The following is a 26386-nucleotide window of genomic DNA, read 5'->3' as shown; positions in this document are numbered from 1 at the left end:
CAAGGTTGGAGACTGTTGTTTTTAACATGCTTGTAAACATTAAAGTTCTAGTTAAAGAACCCCAGAAAATGAAAAAAAAACTCTTCAGGATTTTATCCATTCATAATCATATACAAAGTCTGTCCTCTCTAGTATTACATACTATGTCTTACAGTAAAATTGCTTATGGCTTACACAGAATCCTTATTTTTCAGAAAATCACGTTCTCTTTAATGACATATTCATATAGTGTCAGATGGCAAACTGCTTCTTTCTTTGGTTTGGTTCACTTTTTCTTCTCTGAAATAAAAGCTTGTATCCTCTGGCGAGTTGCTTTCACACTTTACAAATACCTTTGGAAAAAATATTGCTGAAATGATCCCGAAACGCTTTCAAGCTTTGTTGCTTTAAAAACTGGTGTTCCAGATTGATCTCAGCTCGCTTTTGTATTCTGTAATCCTTTAAACCTCTGCAATCCACAGACAATTTAAGAAACAAAACTATATCTGGCTGGCTGTCAGATATCTTTTCCATATCACATTTCCTTTCATGATTTCTTGCAGATATTTGTTTTTCAAGAGCAGTCTATTTGGGGCACTCTCTCTTTTTACACTTTGGAATATTTATTTCAAGAATGAATTGGATATCTGATTTTACCAATTGGTGGACCATCAGCAGATAAGGTTGCCCAATGTTTTATTTTAGGATCATTTTTTTGGGGAAAGGGGCCAATGGGCTTTAATTGGAGATTTAAGTGTTTCTTACTGGTTCCCCCTCCTAAATTACATCTACACTACAAAGCAAAGGGGAGCTACATGGTGAGATGCTACTTTATGCCATGAAATAAGTGGATCTCAGTTGGTGCCACTGGGGTCAACCTGCCTTGCTTTGAGAACAGTGACTCTCCTGTATCTGCTTCAGCTCCTGGTAACCCAGCAGTTTGAAAGTGGGCAATTGTGAGTAGATAGATGGGTACCACTTCAGTGGGCAGCTTAATGGGGGCATAAAAGGAGCTCCCAACTGGGTATCTCCTGGGCAATGGTGATGTCACTGACTAATCCTTTCAACCCAGAAGCATTTTGCTGATTCCGACACGACTGTACTGCTGCTGCTACTACTACTACTACTACTACTACTACTACTACTACTACTACTACTACTAGTAGTAGTAGTATTGCTCCACTACTTGCTCAGGTTACCAAGCACAGGCCTTCTCCCACCTATATTTTCTTGTGGAAACATACCTGGAAGATAGATTTGATAGAGAGAGAATAATTGCCCCTATGCCTAGGAGCTTCCATAGCCGAGAACTAAAGACTGTGATTCCAACCCAACATCCTGAATCACTGTACTGGTGGTTTATTTTTAAAACTATGCAAAAGCTATTTTTAGGTTTTGAGAATGGAAATAAATAACACTTGTAATGCAAAACCTTCTTTAGATTTTGCATTACATCTGTACATTATTTCATTCTCACAACAGCAGAAACTGTGGTAGTGATTTTCAGTGCCAGTGACACTGAGAAGATTGGGGGATAAATGTAGCTAAAAGAAAGAGATAAAATCAAATGTGCAGGTGTAGAATAGATGGTACCTGGCTTAATAGCGGTAACTGTAAAAAGACAAACTTCTCCTAAAACTAAAATCCTATGACATCTCCGGACCCCTCCACAATTGGATAACAGCGTTCCTGTTAAACAGACAAGTGGACAAAATAGGCAGTGCCCTATCAAATCCTGTTCCTGTCAATAGCGGTGTTCCCCAAGGCAGCGTTTTTGGACCAACACTCTTCATATTATACATTAATGATCTCTGTGACCATATTATAAGCAATTGTGTTCTCTTCGCTGACGATGTTAAACTATTTAATACTACCAACAATACAGCTACCCTTCAAAAAGACCTTGACTTTGTGTTGGAATGGTCAAAAACTTGGCAACTCCAAATCTCAACCAACAAATGCTCTGTCTTACACATTGGAAAAAAGAATCTGAACACTAAATACAAGCTCGATGGACACTACCTTATAGATGACCCCCACCCTGTTAAAGACCTTGGAGTTTTCATATCAAATGATCTAAGTGCCAAAGCCGACTGCAACTACATTGCCAAAAAGGCTTTAAGAGTTGTAAACTTAATCTTGCGTAGCTTCTTCTCCAGAAACACTACACTACTAACGAGAGCATATAAAACATTTGCTAGACCAATTCTTGAATACAGCTCGCCTATCTGGAACCCATACCTCATTTCGGACATTAATACAACTGAGCGTGTCCAGAAATATTTTACAAGAAGAGTTCTCTACTCCTCTGATTACACCAAACTTGAAATCCTGGGTTTAGAAAATTTAGAACTCCGCCGCCTTCGACATGACCTGAACTTAACTCATAGAATCATCTGTTACATCATATGTCCTTCCTGTTGAAGACTACTTCAGCTTCAATCACAACAATACATGAGCACACAATAGATTTAAGCTTAATGTGAACCGCTCCAATCTTGATTGTAGAAAATATGACTTCAGAAACAGAGTTGTTAATGCCTGGAATGCACTACCAGACTGTGTGGTCTCTTCCCAAAATCCCCAAAGCTTTAACCAAAAACTATCTACTATTGACCTCACCCCTTTCCTAAGAGGTCTGTAAAGGGCATGCATAAGAGCGCCAACATGCCTACCGTTCCTGTCCTAATATTCCCTTTGATTCTATACAATTTCATATAGTTATTACATACTTATGATTATATATATGCTTATATATCGTATAGTTATTTCATGCTTATGCTTATATATGATGTTGTGACAAATAAAATAAATAAATAAATAAAGTAAAAAACAACAACAACTGTGAGAAGGATCTTGAAGCCCTCGTGGACAATCACTTAAATATGAGATAGCAGTGGCTGCAGCCACCAAAAAAGCCAACACAGTCCTAGGCTGCATTAACAGAGGATAGAATCAAGATCATGTGATGTGTTAGTACCACTTTATAATGCTTTGGTACAACTGTACCTGGAATATTGCATCCGGTTTTGGTTGCCATAATATAAAAAAAGATGTTGAAATTCTAGAAAGTGCAGAGAAGAGCAACAAAGATGACCAGGGGACTGGAGACTAAAACCAATGTAGAAAGGTTGCTGGGTATGTCTAATTTAATGAAAAGAAGGATTAGGGTGACATGATAGAAGTGTTCCAATATCTAAGGGGCTGCAACAAAGGAGTCAGCCTATTCTCCAAAGCACCTGAAAGCAGAACAAGAAGCAATGGAAGAAAACTAACTAACAAGAGAACCAACCTAGAACTAAGGAGAAATTTCCTGACATTTAGAATGATTAATCAGTGGAACAGCTTGCCTCCAGAAGTTGTAGGTGCTCTAACACTGGAGGTTTTTAAGAAGAGATTGGACAGACATTTGTCTGAATTAATATAGGGTCTTCTGCTTGAGCAGGGAGTTAGATTAGAAGACATCCAAGGTCCCTTCCAATTGTATAAAAGTTGGACGAAGTTGACATTGATCAGAGATACCTCATACTATTGTGTTTCTACATTATTCTGAATGCTGTTTTGTAACAAAACTGCTAATGGAGAATACTCCTATTAGAAGAGAAAAAGTAGACATTATTAACCTGAACAAAGGAAAATTAAAGATGTAGGTGCATTCATTATGTATTTTCCCATTGCCCTTCCTTGAAGTTATCATTGATGAATCTGCATGAATCTTTTGTTTCATAGTATGGGTTATATCTCCTCCATAGAAGTAGACATTTCATCCGAGTTATACCCCACTGTCCTACATTACATCTCTCCTTAATATCTTTCTTACTAAAATTAGCTTTTAGCATTGGATAAATGCATATTTGAAGGGTGACATGAAAGGTTTTGTCAGTTTATAAATACATTTATAGTCAAATGTTTCTATTAACAGTAATTACCAATAATTGCCAAGTTAATGGCTGAAATTTTAAGAGCATCAGAGCTTATTTTATAGGAAACATGGCTTGCAAAGGAGGAAGAAAGTAATACAGTTTGCTGAGCCAATAAATATATCTCAGCTAGGCATGGTCTTTGTCTGAAATTATTTTAGAAAATAATTAGCAAAACATGGAGAAGGACCTTTGTACACTAAAACCATTTTTGTATTGCTAATTAGTTGAAAAACAAAGCAAGTGAAAGAAAAAATACACCTGAAAATAAATAAAATACAAAGAAAAAGTATAATGAAGTTTACAGTTATACAAAAATATTACTTTATCAAAATTTAATTGGCTCTCTTATATCACCTTGTGAAATCTTTAAATCTGTAGTTTCATTTGTTTAAAACTTCATGGTTCTTGTATATAGACAAAGTAAGATCTTTTTGCATCCATTCAAACTATCAAGAGACTTTAAAAGAGCTTATGTTTTCTTCTGTAATATCACAGTTCTTTATAAATAAATCTTTAATTTTTTAAAAAATAATTCATAACACAGAACCAGTTTGGTTTAGTGATTAAGGCACCAGATTAGAAATCAGGACATTGAGTTCTAGTTCTGTTATAGGCATGAAAGCCAGTTCAATGACTTTGGGCCAGTAATTCTGTTTCTTCACCCAAATCACCTCACAGAGTTGTTATGGGAAAAATAGGAGAAGGAAGGACTATTGTGTGTGTTCACTGCTTTAAACTACTTATATAAATAAAATAAGTAGTGTGTGTGTAAAAGCACTAACCTAAAAATGAAATCCAACTACAATTAACAAAAGAAAAAGGAAACCTGTGGAATGGATTAAATTACAAAACAACTGACCAAAATGTGACTGACTTGTTTTAAAGTCCTCTCCCTTACCTCTTGTCAAAAGAAATGTAATTCAGATGTCAACAATCAGGTGTATCTACATCACTCTAATTTTATATCATATTATATCATGTCATAATTTTATTATTATATCAGCAATGAACACTCTGAAGGCATCATAAGAAACGGGGCTTTCAGTCCCAAACGAGATCACAATAAGATAAGTGCAGACCAGTCCATTGTGTTAATGTTCCAATTTCTAAACTGCATTTCTATCATAAATTCAATATAAAATACAATTCACAATAAAATGAAGGGAACTGATTACTACCTTCCCACACTTATTGCTTCTCCTTACAAAAGTACGGTACCAGGTAAACTGTGTTTTGCTACTTGCTATGAGATTTTTTAAATCTGCCAGTAGACAGTTTAATTAAAAGTAATCTGGAACAATAATTTATTTCACTTTGTAAGGTTGATCCAACTGAAAAATGATTGGCATGTAATTAAAATCAGTACAATGTCTAAAAATAAGAAAACAATTCCAGAAGAACAGCATGTAATGGAGGAAGCTCATATTATAACCAAAAGATTTCAAATGTGCACAGTACCAAGTTAACATGAAGTTTGGGGAAAACAGCAGGGTATTTTTTTCAGAATATCTAAAAGCTTGTAAGTAGGGGAGGGCAGGTGGTACAATAGAGAATGTGAGTTTCTTAGGACTCATCAGGTGATGCTAAGTAATCCAGGGGTGTCAAACTCGCATTGTCATGGGACTTTTTTCCCCTTCACTAAACCGGGTGTGGGCATGGCCAGCAGGTGATGCATCTGGCCCATGGACCTGAGTTTGACAACCCTGAACTAGTCAATGAGACATAAACTGTACCCATCCTGCCGAAACTTACAGGTCAAGCAGAAATAATGGGAGATATGTTTTTTTTATTAGGAAGGCACAGGGTTGGTATTCATTTACCTTCGCTACTGGTTCGCAAATGCAAGTGCACGGGCACATACACAGGGCATCAAAAACGTGAGGTGATGATATCCAGGCGGGTGGGCAGAGCCTCCCACAGCTGCAGCTATTGGTTCTCCCGAACCAGATAGAACGGGCTGAATACTATCACTGGGAAGGCAATCAAGTGTTCTTATAGAAGTGAGCATACAGAACGATATAGAGTACCAATTACACTGTTATTTCTACATATGGTCAAAGCCTTTCACTGGTGGCAATTCTTTTTTCCTTAATAATTGCTGAAATGGGGATACAAAATGTACAAGAGTGATTGCGTTGTCTGGAGAACACAGAACACTTGTGCAACCAGATTTCTTTCACAGACTCAACTTTCATCTTCCCACTTCAGCTTGGTTAATACCAATTGACACCAGGATCGCTCTGCAGAATTTTCTGCTCTATCTTCAGTTTCTAGAATGCATGGAATTGAATTAAAAGGGGCAGGGGTGAGAAATTGAAATTTAAAATTAAATATCCTGACCTCTTTCATGAAAAAGCTGGTTTTAATAATCTCAAATAGAAGGGGCATTTAGCTCCTAAATCTGATTAAACTGCATGCAGTAATGCTAGGGGTTTATCCCCAAAAGTCTTGATACAAGTTGGAATATACTGAACTTGCCTTGAGTAGATGGAAGAGAAAATAGCTACAATTTTTCTTTGAGCTTTCTGGTCCACCTATACAAAGTACGATTTTATATTTCCAAATGAGTAGGAACTCTTACATATATAATCTGTCATCTCTTCAATATTAAATCCATTTAATGATTCAGATCAGTTTCTAGGATCTTTTGAAGAATACAAACATTTTATTAATTGACAGGACAGTAGCTCCTGTTGCCTCCAAAATGAGGTAGACCTTGAAATGATCTCTTTAGCCCTATTGATGAAAATGACAGGATTAACACAGCATCTGTTTATAATAGCATCATTATGGGCCTGCCTGCAATGAAATTCTATTTTAGATAGAAGATGGACAATGGAATTAATATAAACATTAAATAGCACTAGGTCTATAATATAATTCCTCCTTGTTTAACTCCTCTTCTAATAGGGAATCAGAGATCTAACCTACTGCATTTCATTTTATAATAAAGTTAGTTCAAGTGAACAGTTTCCATTTTGGAAGAAGCATGGCTTTGAATCATATATTTAAGCAAAATAATGCTTTAAAGACCTTGCGACACAGAGTAGAGCTCAACATGGACAGTAAGATGCAGAATGCTCTTTGGCTTTAGAAAAGGTGAAGGAACAGAAGACATTATAGTTGATGCAAAGTAAATAATAATACCAAAAGGAAGTCACTACGGGCTTCACTGATTATAGAAAGGATTTCAATTTTGTTGACTGCACCAAGCTGACCACATCAGAAAAATGGGAATTCCCTAAAATCTCGCATGAGAAACTTATACAAGATTCAAGAAGCCGCAGTACAAACAGAATATGGTGAAACAGACTGGCTCCAGGTTGGCAAAGGAGTGTGACAAGGTTGCATATTCACCTCTGATTTATTCAGTCTGTACGCTGAATATGTATATATTAAGGGTAGCTGATTGGAAGGAGATGAATGTAATTTGAAAACTGAAGAAATATAAGTAACGTGCACCATGCTAATGATACTACACTGATAGCCAAAACTGCAAAGGATCTTCAAGCTGCAGTAAAAAATGTTAAGGAGCAAAGTGAAAAAATGAGTCTAAAATTAAATCTAAAGATAACTGAACTAATGGCAACAGGTAAAACAATCAGCCTTATAATTGGCAAAGAACATATCAAAGTGAAAGCAGCTTTTGCTTAAACTGGAAGGTTACCAGGCAGAGATTAAAGACAAAGCTATTCGATAACCTAGTTTTATTGTCCATATTTTAAAAAAGCACCATAACTGAAACAGAAAATCAGCAGTTACCAACTATAACACTGTACCCATACATAAGAAGCCATATGTCAGTTTTGGAAGGCAATTTTCTTTTTGCTTCTAAACTGCCACGTATTTTACCTGGGGAAGTTGGGAGGGGGTTGTTGTTGGAGTGGTAGAAAGTTAGTCATAACAACATTCCGTATTCAAGGACATCCAGCATCTGATGGAGGATGCCTGAAGATTGTATCCAATTGAGTGTGAAGAGTTGATTGGACAATGTGATGAACTTGTGGTGTGGGACAGGGCTGTGAACTGTCAACTGGGTGTGGAAAACCTGGAAGCTTTCAGTTTCGGGTTTTCCCAGTTGTGCCAACATAATATTTCTAATAAATTGGAACGTTTAGGAACCTCAAGCCTCAGAACTTTATTTCGTTGGGGGTGTTTCTTGGAACCCTGATGCCATAGTTTCAAATCTTACACACTTTTCTTCTACCTATGTATGTCCTAATGGTCTGAGAGCCAGTCATTTATAATCACTGGATGGTTGATAGTTGTACATTATTATTTTTTTTAATTTGGTCCAGCAAAACATTTAGAACAGACAAAACAAAATTAATTCAGTAGTTTTATATCTGGAGTGCTAATTGTTAATAGCTTTAAGTAAGTTTAGCATGGTATATCTATACATTAAGGCATAAGTCTAAACTACAAGTAAGTATAGATGTCTAAAATCTGTATGCTATTGTAAACTTTATATAATAATAAAACTCAAATAAAACAGTATATCTGAGAGAGTGATTCTTTTGGTCCTGAAGGAGACATTAATGTGTCTTTTTCTTAGTCATGATTGGACCGATGATGTTAGATTATGGCCCATTTTTGTCCTGTCAACCTTCTCTTTTGAATAAAGGCTGTTGAGAAGATGGACAGACAATAGTTCCAGATGAGGAAATGGATCATCTGGATCTCATAATACAGAATAACACAATTGGAAAGGATCTTGGAGTTCTTCTAGTCCAATCCCCTGCTTGAGCAGGAGACTTTATACCAGACTGATTCTGTTTCAGTCAGGTTTAAGCCAACACAAAAAACAGTGAAGTGGCATTTTATTTGTGCTTGTTAAGCTCTTTTGGTAGAAGCAGGATGAAGATCATGTATCCATCCTAGTGCTTCTTGAATTCTTAGTGTCTTTTTATCAGTTATGGTACCCTTTAAAACCAACTGCAAGATTTGGGAGTGGAGGCATTGTGTAATACAGTTCTCCATATTCCTGACTCACAAGGGTAACCAAGAGCACCAGTGGTGAGATTCAAACTTTTTTACTACCGGTTTTGTGGGCGTGGCTTGGTGGGCATGGCATGGCTTGGTGGCAGGGGAAGGATATTGTAAAAACTGCATTCCCTCCCCACTCCAGGGGAAGGTTATTTTACAGTAACCTTTGGACTCGGGAGGCAGAGAATAGATTGGGGCGGGGGCAGTTTATATAATAGAGTATTTACCAGTTCTCCGAACTACTCAAAATTTCCGCTACAGGTTCTCCAGAACTGGTTAAAACCTGCTGAATATCACCTCTGATGAGCACAGAGAAAAAGTTAGGTGGAATTGCTTGAATACTGGATTACATTATGATGGGAATGAAAGGGAAACAATGGGATGAGAAAGGAGAGAAATGGAAAATTAGTGAAAGAAACTCACTGAAAAGCACACATACAAAAATGGGAATGATGATGATGATCTGAAGTCTGTTGATGTTTACAAAGGATGTCACATACTTTATCAAAAAGAACAAGTTGTTATTGCAAGGGGAGTAAGTATATATTAAGCTACTGTATCTCCATTTCCTGAGATACAATCAGCTGTTCAAAAAGCCCTAATTGGGACAACTAGTAAGGATTGCTGTGCCCACTCTAACTATCGAATAGAATAGAATAGAATAGAATTTTTATTGGCCAAGTGTGGTTGGACACACAAGGAATTTGTCTTGGTGTATATGCTCTCAGTGTACATAAAATAAAAGATACCTTCATCAAGGTACAACATTTACAACACAATTGATGGTCAATATATCAATATAAATCATAAGGATTGCCAGAAACAGGTTATAGTCATACAGTCATAAATGGAAAGAGATTGGTGATGGGAACTATGAGAAGATTAATAGTAGTGCAGATTCAGTAAATAGTTTGACAGTGTTGATGGAATTATTTGTTTAGCAGAGTGATGGCCTTCGGGAAAAAACTGTTCTTGTGTCTAGTTGTTCTGGTGTGCAGTGCTCTATAGCGTTGTTTTGAGGGTAGTAGTTGAAACAGTTTATGTCCAGGATGCGAGGGGTCTGTAAATATTTTCACGGCCCTCTTCTTGATTCGTGCAGTATACAGGTCCTCAATGGAAGGCAGGTTGGTAGCAATTATTTTTTCTGCAGTCCTTACCAATATGTTGCATAAACAAACATGAAACATGTTATTTAAAAATGCCTCTTTTTTTGGAAAGAACATCTTACCCTTTCCAGCACACTGAGGCAGAGAATTGGATCCAAGTCAAATTAGAGACTTAAGTGAGTTTTATTAGAATATTAGAAATTGCCCTCTTCTGCATTATGTGCAGGATTCATGCTCAGCTGGAGCCCAGCTAAAAACAAGGAGAAAAGCTTGTGTTTATGTTAAACTGCGGGGAAGGAAGGAAGAGAATATTAGGTTAAATGACTAACTGGTTTGGGCTAATGTCAGACTGACCTTGTGATGAGGCCATAAAGTGTGCAAATCACAGTTTCTTGGAAGGGAGAGAGATTTCAAAAGAGAGATTTTCAAATTTGCTGTCTGTTTCACCTCATTTGCAGCAGTTGGTTGATTATGTTTTGTGCAATTTCTTTTATGGAAAGCTCATAAACTTTTTTTTATGGAAAAGCCTGGCTTGTTTCTTTTCATGGAAAAGATCAAAATTAATTTCTTGTACTTCCCACCCTATTTTCAACAATCGGTTCCACATAATGAAAAGGGCCTTATTATTCCTTGCCATCATGATGAAATTTGCCAGAGAATTTGCCTTATGGTAGGATTCATTCCACTACAGCAAATTCCACTACATTCTGTCTAACAAAGACAACAAGCATTGCTACTAGTAGTTTTAAAAAATCAGATTAAAAAATGTGTAGATGGTCCATTGATGGATAGCTGTAATCTTTTTAGTGTGATTGTTTCCTACCAAAATACAGAGGTAGGACATTTATCCTTGTTTTCAATGTGAGTAATTTTCTCTTTTCCTCCCATGGCAATTTTCTTTTTTGATATTTATACTCTATGCCTTTATAAGGCAAGCTAACTTTCAAATGCCCCTCTTCATACGCTGTTGGTATGACCAAAGAGTTGGCTCCACAGAGTGTCTAGTTTTGCTAGGCATTGGTGACAATGCATACAGGCACTTTTGCTGATACTTCTTTCTGCTTATGTATGAAGAAGGCAGCTGGAGGCTAAACAGGGCAGAAAAAGAAAACAATACTGGCAGAGTGCATAAGAAACTTTTGCACAGTAATTTTGTCTGGCACCTGTGAAATTATCAAACAGAATAAGACCACAGAAAAACTATGCTGTCCTTCTCCCTCACTATACAGGTTGAAGGTGGTCATACAAAGGAGAAGAAAGTGGGAAAGAGTCATACATTGGTTAAACTAAAACAAAAACAATTCCTAGAAAGAGAATATGTCTAAGGAAAATATGGTAGACCATAGTTTGCACATCACCAATTTCCAGGTGATTTGCCACCAGGAAAGCCAACTCCACAACCAGTGAATTCTACAACCCATTAAGTACGGCAGCAGTCAACAAGAAACAACTGTTTTGAATTGGGCTACTAAAATCACTGCCATTCACAGTGTGCCAAATAATCTTGAAGCCATTATTAAATGCTGTCTCAACAAGAAGACCGACTTGGAACCAATAAGTTGGCTTTGTAAGTGGTTTTCAGGTCCACTGCACAGGGTAGTGCCGACCAACTGATCTAAATACTTTAAAATCAATATTAGAGATGCTAGAAATGGTAGTTAAGAATATTGAAAAAGCATGTACCATGAGAAAAGTAGTGAGGTAGTTCATAGTTCTACTTGCCGATAACCTGAGAGTTTCCTTCTCTCTTCTTGTCCCAAAGAATTCTTTGGGAATTGTCCCAAAGAAGTCGCCTAAGCAACTAACAATTTATCATTCAGCATATCCAAAAGATAGCAGTAGCGCTTAGCACTTAGATTTAAATACCGCTTCACAGTGCTTTGCAGTGCTATACCCTCTCTAAGCGGTTTACAGAGTCAGCATATTGTCCCCAACAATCTGGGTCCTCGTTTTACCGACCTTGGAAGGATTGAAGGCTGAATCAACCTTGAGCCAGTGAGACTTGAACTGCTGAACTGCTGGCAGTCGGCAGTCAGCAGAATTAGCTTGCAATTTATTTTATTTATTTATTTATTTATTTTTCATATTTATATACCGCCCTATCTCCCTAAGGATTCAGGGCGGTTCACAGGCAATTAAAATACATATAAATACAATTAAAAACGACAATTAAAAAACTTATTCTATAGCCCAAATTATTAAAAACAGTATAAATAATAAAAACCCTTTAAAACCAGTCACTTTAAAATCTAATCCAGTCCCGCGCAGATAAATAAGTGTGTTTTAAGCTCGCGATGAAAGGTTCGGAGGTCCGGAAGTTGACGAAGTCCTGGAGGGAGTTCGTTCCAGAGGGTGGGAGCCCCCACAGAGAAGGCCCTTCCCCTGGGTGTCGCCAGACGGCACTGCCTAGCTGACGGCACCCTGAGGAGTCCCTCTCTGTGAGAGCGCACGGGTCGGTGAGAGGTATTTGGTAGCAGTAGGCGGTCCCATAAATAGCCCGGCCCTATGCCATGGAGCGCTTTAAAGATTGTCACCAACACCTTGAAGCGCACCCGGAAGGCCACAGGTAGCCAGTGCAGTCTGCGCAGGATAGGTGTCACACGGGAGCCACGAGGGGCTCCCTCTATCACCCGCGCAGCCGCATTCTGGACTAACTGAAGCCTCCGGATGCCCCTCAAGGGGAGCCCCATGTAGAGAGCATTGCAGTAATCCAGGCGAGACGTCACGAGGCGTGGTGACCGTGCATAAGGCATCCCGGTCTAGAAAGGGGCGCAACTGGCGCACCAGGCGAACCTGGTGGAAAGCTCTCCTGGAGACGGCCGTCAAATGGTCTTCAAAAGACAGCCGTTCATCCAGGAGAACGCCCAGATTGCGCACCCTCTCCATCGGGGCCAGTGACTCGCCCCCAACAGTCAGCCGAGGACTCAGCTGACTGTACCGGGATGCCGGCATCCACAGCCACTCTGTCTTGGAGGATTGAGCTTGAGCCTGTTTCTCCCCATCCAGACCCGTCGGCTTCCAAACACCGGGACAGCACTTGATAGCTTCATTGGGGTGGCCGGTGTGGAAAAGTACAGCTGGGTGTCATCAGCGTACAGCTGGTACCTCACACGAAGCCACTGATGATCTCACCCAGCGGCTTCATATAGATGTTGAACAGAAGGCGAGAGAATCGACCCTGCGGCACCCACAAGTGAGGCGCCTGGGGCGACCTCTGCCCCTGTCAACACCGTCTGCGACCGGTCGGAGAGATAGGAGGAGAACCACCGATAAGCGGTGCCTCCCACTCCCAATCCCTCCAACCGGCGCAGCAGGATACCATGGTCGATGGTATCGAAAGCCGCTGAGAGGTCTAATAGGACCAGGACAGAGGAACAACCCCTATCCCTGGCCCTCCAGAGATCATCCACCAACGCGACCAAAGCCGTCTCCGTGCTGTAGCCGGGCCGGAAACCGGACTGGAACGGGTCCAGATAGACAGTTTCATCCAGGTGCAGGGGAAACTGATATGCCACCATACTCTCTACAACCTTCGCCGTGAAGCGAAGGTTGGAGACCGGACGATAATTACCTAAGACAGCCGGGTCCAGGGAGGGCTTCTTGAGGAGGGGCCTCACCACCGCCTCTTTCAAGGCGGCCGGAAAGACTCCCTCCAACAAGGAGGCACTCGTAATCGCCTGGAGCCAGCCTCGTGTCACCTCCTGAGTGGCCAGCACCAGCCAGGAGGGGCACAGGTCCAGTAAACACGTGGTGGCATTCAGCCTACCCAACAACCTGTCCATGTCCTCGGGAGCCACAGGGTCAAACTCATCCCAGACAATATCACCAAGACCACCCTCAGACGCCTCATCTGAATCGCCGCAATATTGGTCTAGACCGTCTCGAAGCTGAACGATTTTATCGTATAGATAACCGTTAAACTCCTCAGCACGTCCCTGCAACGGGTCATCCCGCTCCCCCTGGTGAAGGAGGGAACGGGTCACCCGAAACAGGGCAGCTGGGCGGTTATCTGCCGACGCAATGAGGGAGGAGGCGTAGCAACGCCTCGCTTCCCTCAGTGCCACTAGGTAGGTCCTAGTATAGGACCTAACTAGTGTCCGATCAGCCTCTAAACGGCCAGACCTCCAGGAGCTCTCTAGGCGTCTTCTCCGGCGTTTCATCCCCCTCAGCTCCTCGGAGAACCAAGGAGCCGGTTGGGATCTGCGCCGGGTCAGAGGCCGCAGAGGCACGACACGGTCTAAGGCCCCAGCCGCAGCCCGTTGCCAGGCTGCGGTTAGTTCCTCTGCCGTGCCGTGAGCCAGACCCTCAGGAAGTGGCCCAAGCTCCGTCCGGAACCTCTCCGGGTCCATCAGGCGCCTGGGACGGAACCAACGTTGTGGTTCCGTCTCCCTGCGGTGTTGAGTGGCGGTCAGAAAGTCCAGGCGAAGGAGAGAGTGATCTGACCATGACAAAGGTTCTATGACTACATCTCTCAAGTCCAGATCCTTCAACCACTGACCAGAGATAAAAATAAGATCCAGTGTGCCACCCCCGATGTGAGTGGGGCCATCCACTACTTGAGTCAGGTCCATGGCCGTCATGGAAGCCATGAACTCCCGAGCCACTGTCGATGACGAGCCGGCAGATGGCAAGTTAAAGTCCCCCATGACTAAAAGTCGGGGGGTCTCCACTGCCACCCCGGCAAGCACCTCCAGGAGCTCGGGCAGGGCAGCTGTCACGCAGCAAGGAGCCAGGTACGTGACCAGCAAGCCCATCTGACACCTATGACCCCATCTCACAAAGAGGGATTCACACCCGGCAATCTGAGGTACAGTGGTCTCCCTCAGCTCTAGATGCTGCAATCTAAGCACTGCACCACCATGGCTCTCAGGTAAACGATGCTATTTTGCATGGAATAAATTAACCACACATAATTTGTTATGTCAGTGTGGGATTTTTTAATTTGTTACATGTGTGAAAAGCCATCATGGTTGAATGCTATAATTTGACTCGGCACTCAGGATGCTGCCAATCTACCAACTGTACTTTAGCCATCTGTGTTTCAAATTTGAGGGAGCCTGATATATAAACAAAATAAAATGCCCTGTTGTTTGATTGCATGCAAAGGTTTTTAGAATTTAGTGCATTCCTAAAGTGAGCAACAAAGAACTAGGTGAATTCCTCACTCACTATCTCAACATATCTTGATGTGAGCGGATGTGCTATTTTCAGGTGTCCAAATCTCCCTGCAGGCCTTCCAAATCCCTTTCACTCAGAATATAACAGAGATCCTACCCATCAAGCTCATTTTTGTTAGGAAGTATAGCAGTCAATGGCTTTAAGCAAAGGTTAGGCCAAAGCAAATTGGCACCAGCTTCCAGAACTGGTGCAGCTATTTCTAAATTCATATAGCAATTGCAGACAGCTGCAGGAAGGTTTTCGGGAAATGTTGGTGCAGAACATACAACTCATTTGTAAGGCCAATTTCAGCCATACATCGCTAATTTATTTTAATTCTGCTCAGTAGAAGGTTCTGTTTGTAGGTCTCCATATGTAGTCATAGATTTGTGAGCCTCAACTAAATTATTATGATGTAGTGGGGTGTGAGAATAACCTTGGGAGACAGGAGAAAGAACCGCAGCCTAAATAAGGGTCTGATGAAAGAAATCTGTGGCCAAAGAAGAGATGGGAGGTGGGTAGAAAAAGCATTTCAGAAGGGACCCTTCCTAGTTCTTTGGAAAGTAAAGGCAGGGGGAGGCAGACTAGCAGATTCAATTACTGTAACCATAGAATAAAGGCAGTGTTAGTAGCCATGGTTCGATTTTCTGTCTGGATTGCCTCAAAAGGCTGACATATGGCGGTTGGCCTGAGGAAAGCTCGTGTCCTGTTGGTAAGAAAATGCAGTAAATTGTGGGATGAAATGCTATTTTGGGTGGGGCAATTACTGCGTCATCTGATGCACTAGATCAGGGGTGTCAAACTCAAGGCCTGGGGGTCAGATCCGGGCCGCAGGGTACTTAGATCTGTCCCATGGGGCCACCCTGAAAACAGCAAAGGACCGGCCCATTGTACCTCTGCCAGTACCTCGGGAGGGCTGCAGGAAGGTTGCAGGAGGCCATCGCAGCTGGAAACTGAGCTCGTGAAGGCTGCACATGGTTCTCCTGAGTTCTGTTTTCACTGGCAGAGGGTTGCAGGAGGCCATCACAGCCAGAAACAGAGTTCAGGAACCCATTTATGTTGGCAGAGTGCTTGGGCTGCCACAGGTGCCCCCAACATGAGTGACATTGAGCTGGCCATGCCCACCCTGGCCACACCCATCCCGGCCCCCCAAGGTCAAACACAACCGTGATTCAGCCCTCAATGAAATTGTGTTTGATACCCCTGCACTAGATATTCAGCAGTAAAAATCAGCAGACTGAGCTCAGTGCTCAAGATAATAGAACTGTGAATACAACTAACCTTTGAGAATTCTAAGATGCATTCCCAGATCTACCTATTATTTAGTTAACCAAGGCTTGTAGAAGGATATGGGAAAACCCAAAAACAGGCCCGTTCTACACAACATGTAGCCTGCCAAGCAGCCATGTGTAATCCATCAGCATTTAAAAAAAAGTCAATAAATACATTGCTGCCACCCCAAAATACCTCCTGCTTCAGGCCTCAATGTGGCTATTACTCATTCTCCCCCCACCCCAGTTTTTACATTTGTTATATTTTATTGGCTATGGAGTGGCAAAGCCTTCTCTTCTATTTACTTAATGGATATACAGTAAAATCTCAATTCTAACAGATACTAATGACATGCACTTACAGTACCTCTCAAATCAAGACTGCCTTAGAGAGTATTGGACGGATTGGTTGATTATTGTGAAATAATATGATTTATCCTAGCAATTGTCCTTGTAGGTGCTCAATTGATGCCCAACAAATAGCACAATGCATCTCTTTCAAATAGCTATACCTCTCTTTTATAAGACACTTGCATGTGGGACATATCTATCCACCACTTTAGTAACTTCCCAACATATACTGTACTCTTTTCTTCCACAGGGGAGCTTAGTTCTTGAAGCAGAGAAAACATTAGATATCATTTCCCTCAATGGGATGCCTTTGTGATACAGTAATCGAAGTCTTTCATCTATTTTAAGAAACCAAAAAGTCTTTCTCAGTATCTGGTTTAGACTACCAGTGCTCCATAAGGAAGGCTTTTACATAGCTCTCTTTCAAGCCAGGTCTTTAGCCGATCGAATGACTAGCATGTATGTGCGAGGGAAACCTTTACCTTTCAGGGAGATTCTGTAAAACCCCATGGAACCAAACCTTTGTCCTTCTACAGTGGCCAAGTGGAGGTCATCATCCACTATGTCCTTTATTGTCTAATGATTGAATTTATTTCTGAATTGTGAATACAATTCTTTCTTATCCATCTAGGTCTGTGATGGTGAACCTATAGCCAACGTGGCCAAAGTGGCACATGGAGCCATGTCACTTGGCATGTGAAGCATTGCCCGTTCCTCTTCCAGGTTTCTGGTGCTCATGCGTGCATAATGATCAGCTGGCCTTTTTGCATGCGGCAGTGCTGGAAACTAGAAGAGCTGGTATTCTGTTTTCCTGTGTGAGCATGCGTACCGGCCAGCTGCTCGTCACATGCGCATGCACACCAGAAACCCTGAAGAGTAGCTGGCTGAAACCAGAAGTTCAGTAGCTGAAACTGGAAGTTCAGTAGCTGAAACTGGAAGTTCATTTTTGGGCGTGCACATGCACCCTGGGCAGCTCCTTTTCCGGGTTGCAGCCCAACCTGCGAGGGTGTGTGAGGTCCTTTTTTGGCACTCAGTGCTGAAAAGTTTCACCATCACTGATGCTATTTCTGCAATACTTTTCTTTAAATTGGGCCTCTGATGGCTCAGCAGACTAAGTCTGTCTGTTATTAACATATCTGCTTGCAATTACTGCAAGTAAAGTCCCACCAGGCCCAAGGTTGACTCAGCCTTCCATCCTTTATAAGGTAGGTAAAATGAGGACCCAGATTGTTGGGGGCAATAAAGTTGACTTTGTATATAATATACAAATGGATGAAGACTATTGCTTAACATTGTGAAAGCCGCCCTGAGTCTTCGGAGAAGGGCGGGATATAAATTCAAATTAAAAATTAAAAATTAAAAAAAAATTCAGAAATAATTTTTTATATTATAAATTGTAACACAGGATTTTGTTCTATTTAATTTCTGCGTAGGTTGCATTCTCATCTGATCTCACCTTATATTCCGTAGTCATAACAATAATCTTATTACACTTTGAGGGTAAACAGGAAAAATCACTGTTGACTGTAAAAAGAAGTTATTTCTGAAATATATATTTGTGTCTTAGAAATGCCTTTTCATCTCCTCCTCTGATGCTGTATTTGGCATTGCTGTGCAAAGTTTCTTTGTTGAGATAGTCTGGTAGTTGCTTCTCTTGACTTATGCTTTTAAAGCTTAATATTTTTACTAGGCAAGCCTTTTGTCACTCTTTTGTTTGCTTGATTCTCTCCCCTTTGGTGGATTGTTATTTTTAATGTTTTTAGTTGGCATTTCTTTTTCTTCCTTTTTTTTTTTAAAAAAAAAAACCTTTTAAAGCTGAAAACCACTTAAAACTAAATGCATTTTTCGGACAGTAGTATATTTCCCACACAGTCCTCATTATGTCATCATTATTAGTTGTACTGTTTATCTGATGTCATAGATTCATCACATTTCCTGAATATTTATAACTTCACTATTTTACATTATAATTTCAATACATTTTAAATGGGATTTTTTTTTAATATACCTTTCCTTTAGAGAAAATTGAAATGTGAATATGAAAAGATAAATTCACAGTCTCAAATGAGCAGGCATTTCTCCTTCCTTCCTAAGATTCAGAAAGATTCAGAGATGTTTCTTAACAAAGAGGTTTAAAACAGCCCTATTTTAATTGGAGAATCTTCCCAGACTAGAAGCCCAGTGTATGGTGAGGGAGTAGTTTAGTCAGGAAAACTGCAGGGAGCAGAAAAGACATGAAGCCAAAGGAAAGCAAACACAATCTATGTTGTAGAGCAGGGGTGTCAAACTTGAATTCATTGAGGGCCACATCAGAGTTACAAACAACAAAAGGCAAGTGGACTTTCTGGTTTTTCTTTGAAGATGTTTCACTTCTCATCCAAGAAGCTTCTTCAGCTCTGAACTTCTTGGATGAAAAATGAAATGTCTTCCAATAAAAATCAGAAAGTCCAGTTGCCTCTTGAAAAAGCACCTTTGGGACAGCCATGACCTGAATGATTGAGAATCTTCATAGACTTTCATTTGAAAGAATGTCTCTGTTGTGTCTTCACCCCCCCCCGAACCTGCCCTCCCCCCGAACCTGGCCTCCTGGCAGAAAGTGACTCAGAGAGCAAGGGGGAAGAGCCGACAGGGCTTCCCTCTGCGGAGCCTCCTTCCCTGGCTCCGCTCCAAGTCCCAGAGGCAGGCCAGGTGGAGGAGATGACGAGGCCTCTGTCTCCTGCATCTCCTCCTTCTCAGGCCACGCCTCACAACCCAGCTGGTTTTTTTATTTATTTACTATTTATATCCCGCCCTTCTCCAAAGACTCAGGGCGGCTTACATTGTGTAAGGCAATAGTCTCATCCTATTTGTATATTTATATACAAAGTCAACTTATTGCCCCCCCCAACAATCTGGGTCCTCATTTTACCTACCTTATAAAGGATGGAAGGCTGAGTCAACCTTGGGCCTGGTGGGACTCGAGCCTGCAGTAATTGCAAGCAGCTGTGTTTAATAACAGGCTGTCTTACAGCCTGAGCCACCCACAGCCCAAACAATCAGTCGTGGCTGGACCCCGGTATCACAGACAGGAGAGATGGCAACATCAAAAGAAAGGGTGGGGCAGGCCTAGAGAGTGCTGAATCATGGAGCCACACCCCACAGGATATAAAAGCAGGAGGGGCTGCCCTATAGCTCTTGTGACGAACAAACAATTGACTGTTGAAAACGTTGGCTGTACTGGCTCCTGGATTCTGTTTCGTTTCCTTCTGAACTTTGGGATTGTTCCAGCTCGGACTGCAGTTGCTCTGATAGATAAGAGGACTTGGCAAGCACTTGCAGGTTCGTTGCCAGAATTGTTATCTGCAGCAAGAATAAATTGCTGGCACATCTATTCAGTTTGCGTTTCTAATTGATTGTGGTTGTGGGGGGCGGACAGAACAGTCTCATTCCCTGCCTCTTCTAAAAGGGTTAACAAACCCTTTTTATGAAGAAAGAGTTCAAGATGCTGGAATTGGTCTTAATAGAATAGAATAGAATAGAATAGAATAGAATAGAATAGAATAGAATAGAATAGAATAGAATAGAATAGAATTTTATTGGGCAAGTGTGATTGGACACACAAGGAATTTGTCTTGGTGCATATGCTCCCAGTGTACATAAAAAGAAAAGATACCTTCATCAAGGTACAGCATTTACAACACAAATGATGGTCATAGGGTACAATTTAACACTTAATGATACAACACTTAATGATAAGCATAGGGTACAAATAAGCAATCAGAAACAATTTGATCAGAAAAGTTAATGGGAGGTGTCTAATGGGAGAGATTTTAACCACCAGGCAAATATTTATTGCATTATATGTTGCCCAAAGTCATGTTGATGATTGAAGCAGCTTGTACATCAAATAGATAATGTATCTCCCTACTACATCACAAATCTTCTAGTTAGTATCAGACTGTTGGTCACCCTCTACATGTGACACACTCTCTGGTATGATATCTTGAAAGCAGAACATAAAGGTTAATTTGCCATTTAGACTGAAGGTAACAGTGCTACCCAAAATGAGGAAAATGTAAATGGGAAGGAAGGGAGGGAGAATAGCAACATAGGCCCCAGGAGCAGGCAAGGCCAACCAAGTGGTAAACCTGGCAAACAAAAGCTGAAGTTGAAACATTAGAAATAATCTGGAAAAGTCTATTCCAAGGAGCTGAATGCCCTTCATGAGATTCATTTACCTCATGAAACTGCTTCTATTTCCTCTCTCCAGTGATCCTATCCCACAGTAGTTTATTTAACAACACGTAGCTTATGATTTCAATTATCGAGAGATCCATTATTTTTTACTAGGGCTCCTTCATTATAGATTAGGAAATGTTGAAGATGCAGAATGAATTTATGAATAAACATATATGAAATTGAGATGGACCTGAAATAATTTGATCCATCCTTCTCTAGGCGTTAAGATATTTCTGTAATAAACTATATGTGTTTAAAAGATATTTTAAATTTTCCTTTCAAGAAAATGAGAAACACATTAAGTTACAAGACTTTTCCATTATTTATTTTTAAAATCATCCTTATTTTTGGTTCTTAGGCAGACTATTATATTAACAAGAATGAACAGTAATGAATAACCATTGCATTAAACACTGTAAGGTTGGAGAAAATGTGAGTTGTAAGTGTAATAAAACAAATATATGACTAAAAGTTGTTTCTTTTAAAATGCATCGCAAGTAGCTATGGTATTCATTAGTATTAAATATTATTTTGTTAATTTAGGCAACCTTGAATATTAGGGACAAGGATAAAATGAATTAATTATATGAGTCATTCAGATGGTACTTTCGGAAGAGTTATGTGATGAAAATATTCAGGTCTTGGTAGATAAGAGAAATTACTATGCAGTTTATAAGTCTCTCATTAAATAGTCAAGAAAAATGATTAATTTTAATTGCCAGTCAAAACAGTGCACAAAAGCAGCAGGCCACCAAAAAAAAATTACTCTCCTAATTTTAATTCTTGTTCACACTTAGAATTGGTGTTTTATTGTTAAGTATTACTGTCATCAATATTTATTTTGGTGCATATCACATACCTGCCTATCTCTATTCAGGACAGACATAGATGTGGGGCATAGTAATAGTAGATTTTCCGCCACAAACTTTTTAAAAAAGTTTTGATATTATTTGATGGCTTCCTCTTAAATATTGATAGGGCATTATTTCAATTGAAACACAATGTATGATTGTTTAACAGATGTCCGAAAATGTAGGTATGTGATTAAGTCATGCCAGAAGCAGGGAAGATTATCTTAAAGTTAAAAGGTACAATTAATCTCCTGTTATACTTCCAATTAACTAAATTGCTAGCCTTATTTTGAAAAGTAGAAAAATGCAATTGAATTGCTGCTTGGGGCATCCTAAAAGAGTGGGAACAGAAACAATGTAATTAAGTGACTTCAACTGCATTAAGAAGCATAGCTTCCCCTTATGCCTTTAAATATATCATTGAGCAATGCAGAATTGGGCTTTTGCAGAAGAAAAATGAAGCACCATTTCCAACTGCTGGATTGTCCAATGTGACTTTTAGTCCAATTTAGGAAGAAAATTTGGAAGAGTTAACAGAGGTCAGTAGGAGGAACTTTATGGTGTACAGCAGCCAAACAAGTCCTCTCTTTACAAATCTGTAAAATAGATGTATCCTACCCCTGATATAATCAAGAAATAAATAGTAGAACAATTTGATCTAATAAATAGCTGGAGGAAAGAGCTGACTCTAGATCAAAAACTGGGCAAAGTTTTAAATCTGATTGTCACCGTACTAAAATCTGTCTCTCTCACACTTGCTTAAAGCACAGTCTTGTAGCAGGGCCCATTTGCACATTCTAAACAAGGATAAAATGAAGTGTACTGTCACAGGGTGGCTGGTAGGAGAGAGGGACACTTGTTCGCAAAAGGACTTCTCTTGGAAGGTATATAACACCCATCAATGGAGCAAACTGATGAGAATAAAGAACAACTAACTTATCCAAAAACTTGAATGCTTATTCAAAGTAGTATTTGGGATCTAAAACACACACACACACACACACACACACACACACACACACACACACACACACACGTGTCCCATACACATACCATACACACACTCTTTGAACATATAGTTTCCTTATCCAAAAAAACATCTATTTTAGGCAAAGTAAAACATCTGTTTTATGGAAGATATGCTGCATTTAACTGAATCACCTGTGCTTTTCTTCTTCTTACTTTATGAAAAACTTATTGTCCAAACAGAACACCAATTGGGATCATTTCACAAGATAATCTTATCTATCCTAATGAAACATACCAGCTTTCTATTCCCATACAGGCTTTTATAGTTATTTATCTTAAAAACAAAGGCTGTTCTGATCCCCCCCCCCCAGGTTTTCTTTTTCCAGCATGCCCTTGCTGAGCTCCAACCACATCCTTTCCCCCTATCCTCTTTCTGATACAACATTTTCAGTGTTGGGGAAATCAGAGAATAGAGATTTTTTTGCACTACTTGTCTTTCCAAGGCTGGAACTCCCTTTCCAGTTTCTGGTTTATTCTGTCCTTAGAGTTTGTTTTAGAGTATATAAAGTATCAAAAAATTCTGAGGAAATCTTCTTTCATTCTATATGCATAAGCATGATAGCAATAGCACTTAGACTGATACAGTAAATATAAAAACTGCCACATTTAAAACTGAGGAGTGATTGAAAGATCAAAGTTCCCCACAAAAATTAAATATTTACTAATATTTATTGGGAAGGTATTTTCCCTGAGGGAGAATATACAATTTATATTCAAATAATGTGTGAATCCTGGTGGAATGTAAATTCATACTTTCATTTCTCCAATGTATAGTCATGATTAAGACTGAAGACTTACATTGATATCTTCCAAATCCAAGAAGTTCAACACAATCCCATTGCGTTTCCAGATGATTGGAGGCCTCAGAGGTCCGTGTATAGCACAAGTCAATACTGTGCTTAGTCCAACAGTTACTGTGGTAATGCTGACTTTCTGCTCTTCCAGGAGTATGAGTTGAACCACCTCTGTGAAAATAATCACAAAAGGCAATTTATTCTTTTTACTAAATTTATTTTACTAAATAAAAATGATTAAGGAATTTTCAGGAACAGCTAAAGCGTTGGCTGCCCCAAATATAAACCCAAATACTCCCTGCCCATCAAATATTCCTCAAGATTGTTAGACATAAGATAATACCAGTTTTACTAGCCTGCAGAAATCAAATTCATATTAAAGAGATTAGTTTATATTTTCTTTCTCATTTCTGAGAGGCACACCTGTTTGGACTAATTGTTACTCATGTAGGAATGTGAACCCCTCTATCTATCTATCTATCATCTATCTATCTATCTATCTATCTATCTATCTATCTATCTATCTATCTATCTATCTATCTATCTACTTACCTACCTATCTACCTATCTATCATCTTTCATATTTTATCCGTCTGATTGGCAGAACTACCCAACTAAAACATTTGGTATGATTCTAGGCAGCATATAGCAAAAACTTACAATAAAGCAAAGAACCCCACCTAATATTTAAAACATACCCAAATGGCTAACACAATCATAAAACCATCCAAAGATGCTTTTCCTCAACTGGACTAAATCCTTGAAGGAAAAGTCATATATAACATATATGATCTGAATATAAACAGACAAATAAATAATCTAATAACCAGAAAAATATTGTATATTGTACACTCAATTGTACACTGAGGATTATAGGTCCCAGATTATAGGTCCCAAATCCCAAATGAGGTTCAATTTATTCACAGAAAGACTTATTTGCAAGAATATGATAATATTTTTAATGTACCGTATTTCCCATTTATACTCGCAGATGAACATAGATAAACTGTACTTCAAATTTTTAATCAAAATACCATGAAAAAAGCAGGATGGCTTTTCTGCTGGTTGTGTATCTCTCATAGTATTTGGATTAAAATGTTGAGGGTTAGCTTCTCTAGTTTATTCGTATATGACAGTTTTATTAAAATAGACAATGCTATGCCTACTTAGTAAACAGTTATCTTACATCAGAAAATGATATTTTTCATCATGATTCTTTTCTAATTCCATTCTATTCTAATTACATGGTATTCTATTCCATTCTAAACTTCTTTGTAGGAACTGTTTTTAGGTTTTGTGTTGTTTTTTAACTTGGCACTGCATTCTGATTAATGCTGCCAAAGAGAAAAATAATATAGCTGAAATTGTGATATCTGAATATTTTATCCGCTCAAAACTCCACAATAATAGCATTGTTTGCATAGGTAACTGGTGTAAAATATGCCAACTACACTTTGCTTTGCTGCATGAACAGGTAAGTTATTGATGGTGGAATTACTGTCAGTGGAAGAGAATTATTATTAAGCATTTTAACTAAATATAATGATAAGTGATGAAGTAATAAAGCAACATTGTCAAATCTGAAATATTTATAGCTCTATCATTCCCTAGATATCTGTTCTTGACTCTGGACTATGCAACCATTAAATGCTCCAAGTGGAACTTTCACATTAAGATGATATTTAAGATGACAGTTTATTATCACATACCCTCTGATGCAATACTGATCTAATCTGTGGTTGGCAAACAAACAATATAGTAAATAGAGAAAGAGATATCTAAAAATCATGCATATCACAGCAGCCAATTGAGCTGCAAATTTTCACTTGTCCAACAGAGGGAAGTCAAGAGATACAGAAAATTCTTAACACATGAAGCTACTGTATCTTGTCGTCACCTAGAGGTGTACAGCATAACTGTGGTAGCTCGAACCACATTAAACTGATCACTGTCCACAGAAAATGGAATTGATTCCTTTTTTTTTTATCCAAAAAGTTTTTATTGGTCAAAAAAGGTTTATACAAATACATATCAGGTATGGTAAATTTTCATTTTTCTTATACAAGATAAGAATTTTACTCAAAATTTTAAACACATACAACAGCCATATGGCAAGCAGGTGATACGAAGTAGCTAAGTTTATCAATCTTACATACGCAATAAAGAAGGGTCAAGAATAATCAGAATATCATACAAAGGAGAATAAGGAAAACCAACACAATACCAAATATCATTGTCACTTCCTAGTTTTGGATCTCAGAACTCTGGGTTCAGCCTGACCCAACTCCAGGGCCGCAACAGCGGCAGCCGCCTCCTCCCATGGTCTATAACCTCCCCTTCTTCAACTCCTGGGTCATCTAATTCCAGGAGGGCTTTGTGTTCCTCCACGTAGGCCGCAGCCTCCGCAATTGTACTAATTTTTTTCGTAATGCCCTCCCGGAAAATCATCAATCCCTCTGGCATCAGCCATCTGAAGCCTACTCCTTCTGGTACAATTTGCTTGACAAAAGTAATATTTCTTTCTCATTTCACGTACCTGTCTGGGAATCTGCCTCAGAATGGCTATCTCCTGCCCCTATAAGTCAGTGCCCCACTCCTATGTTTTCTAAGAATTTCATCTCGCCTCTTCTCACAAATTTGACATGAACCTCTCTAGGAACTGCATGCGTGCATATTTTGAATTAACTCTATAAGCTCGATCCACATCCCAATTCATAAAGT

General features: G+C 39.5%; 1 protein-coding gene across 1 annotated transcript in view; it reads right to left on the bottom strand.

The window, feature by feature from the left end:
- FSTL4 (follistatin like 4) overlaps window positions 1-26386 on the bottom strand; it is a 491346-nt gene that overhangs the window by 53106 nt on the left and 411854 nt on the right. The window contains exon 6 of the mRNA XM_058171598.1: window positions 23670-23836. Within this exon, the coding sequence (XP_058027581.1) occupies window positions 23670-23836 (167 nt within the window). The remainder of the gene's footprint in view (window positions 1-23669; window positions 23837-26386) is intronic.

The sequence above is a fragment of the Ahaetulla prasina genome, chromosome 2 (assembly GCF_028640845.1).
Source record: "Ahaetulla prasina isolate Xishuangbanna chromosome 2, ASM2864084v1, whole genome shotgun sequence".
Lineage (NCBI taxonomy): Eukaryota > Metazoa > Chordata > Lepidosauria > Squamata > Colubridae > Ahaetulla > Ahaetulla prasina.
The sequence above is the reverse complement of the archived record's forward strand: the minus strand, read 5'-3'. Positions and strand labels throughout refer to the sequence as shown.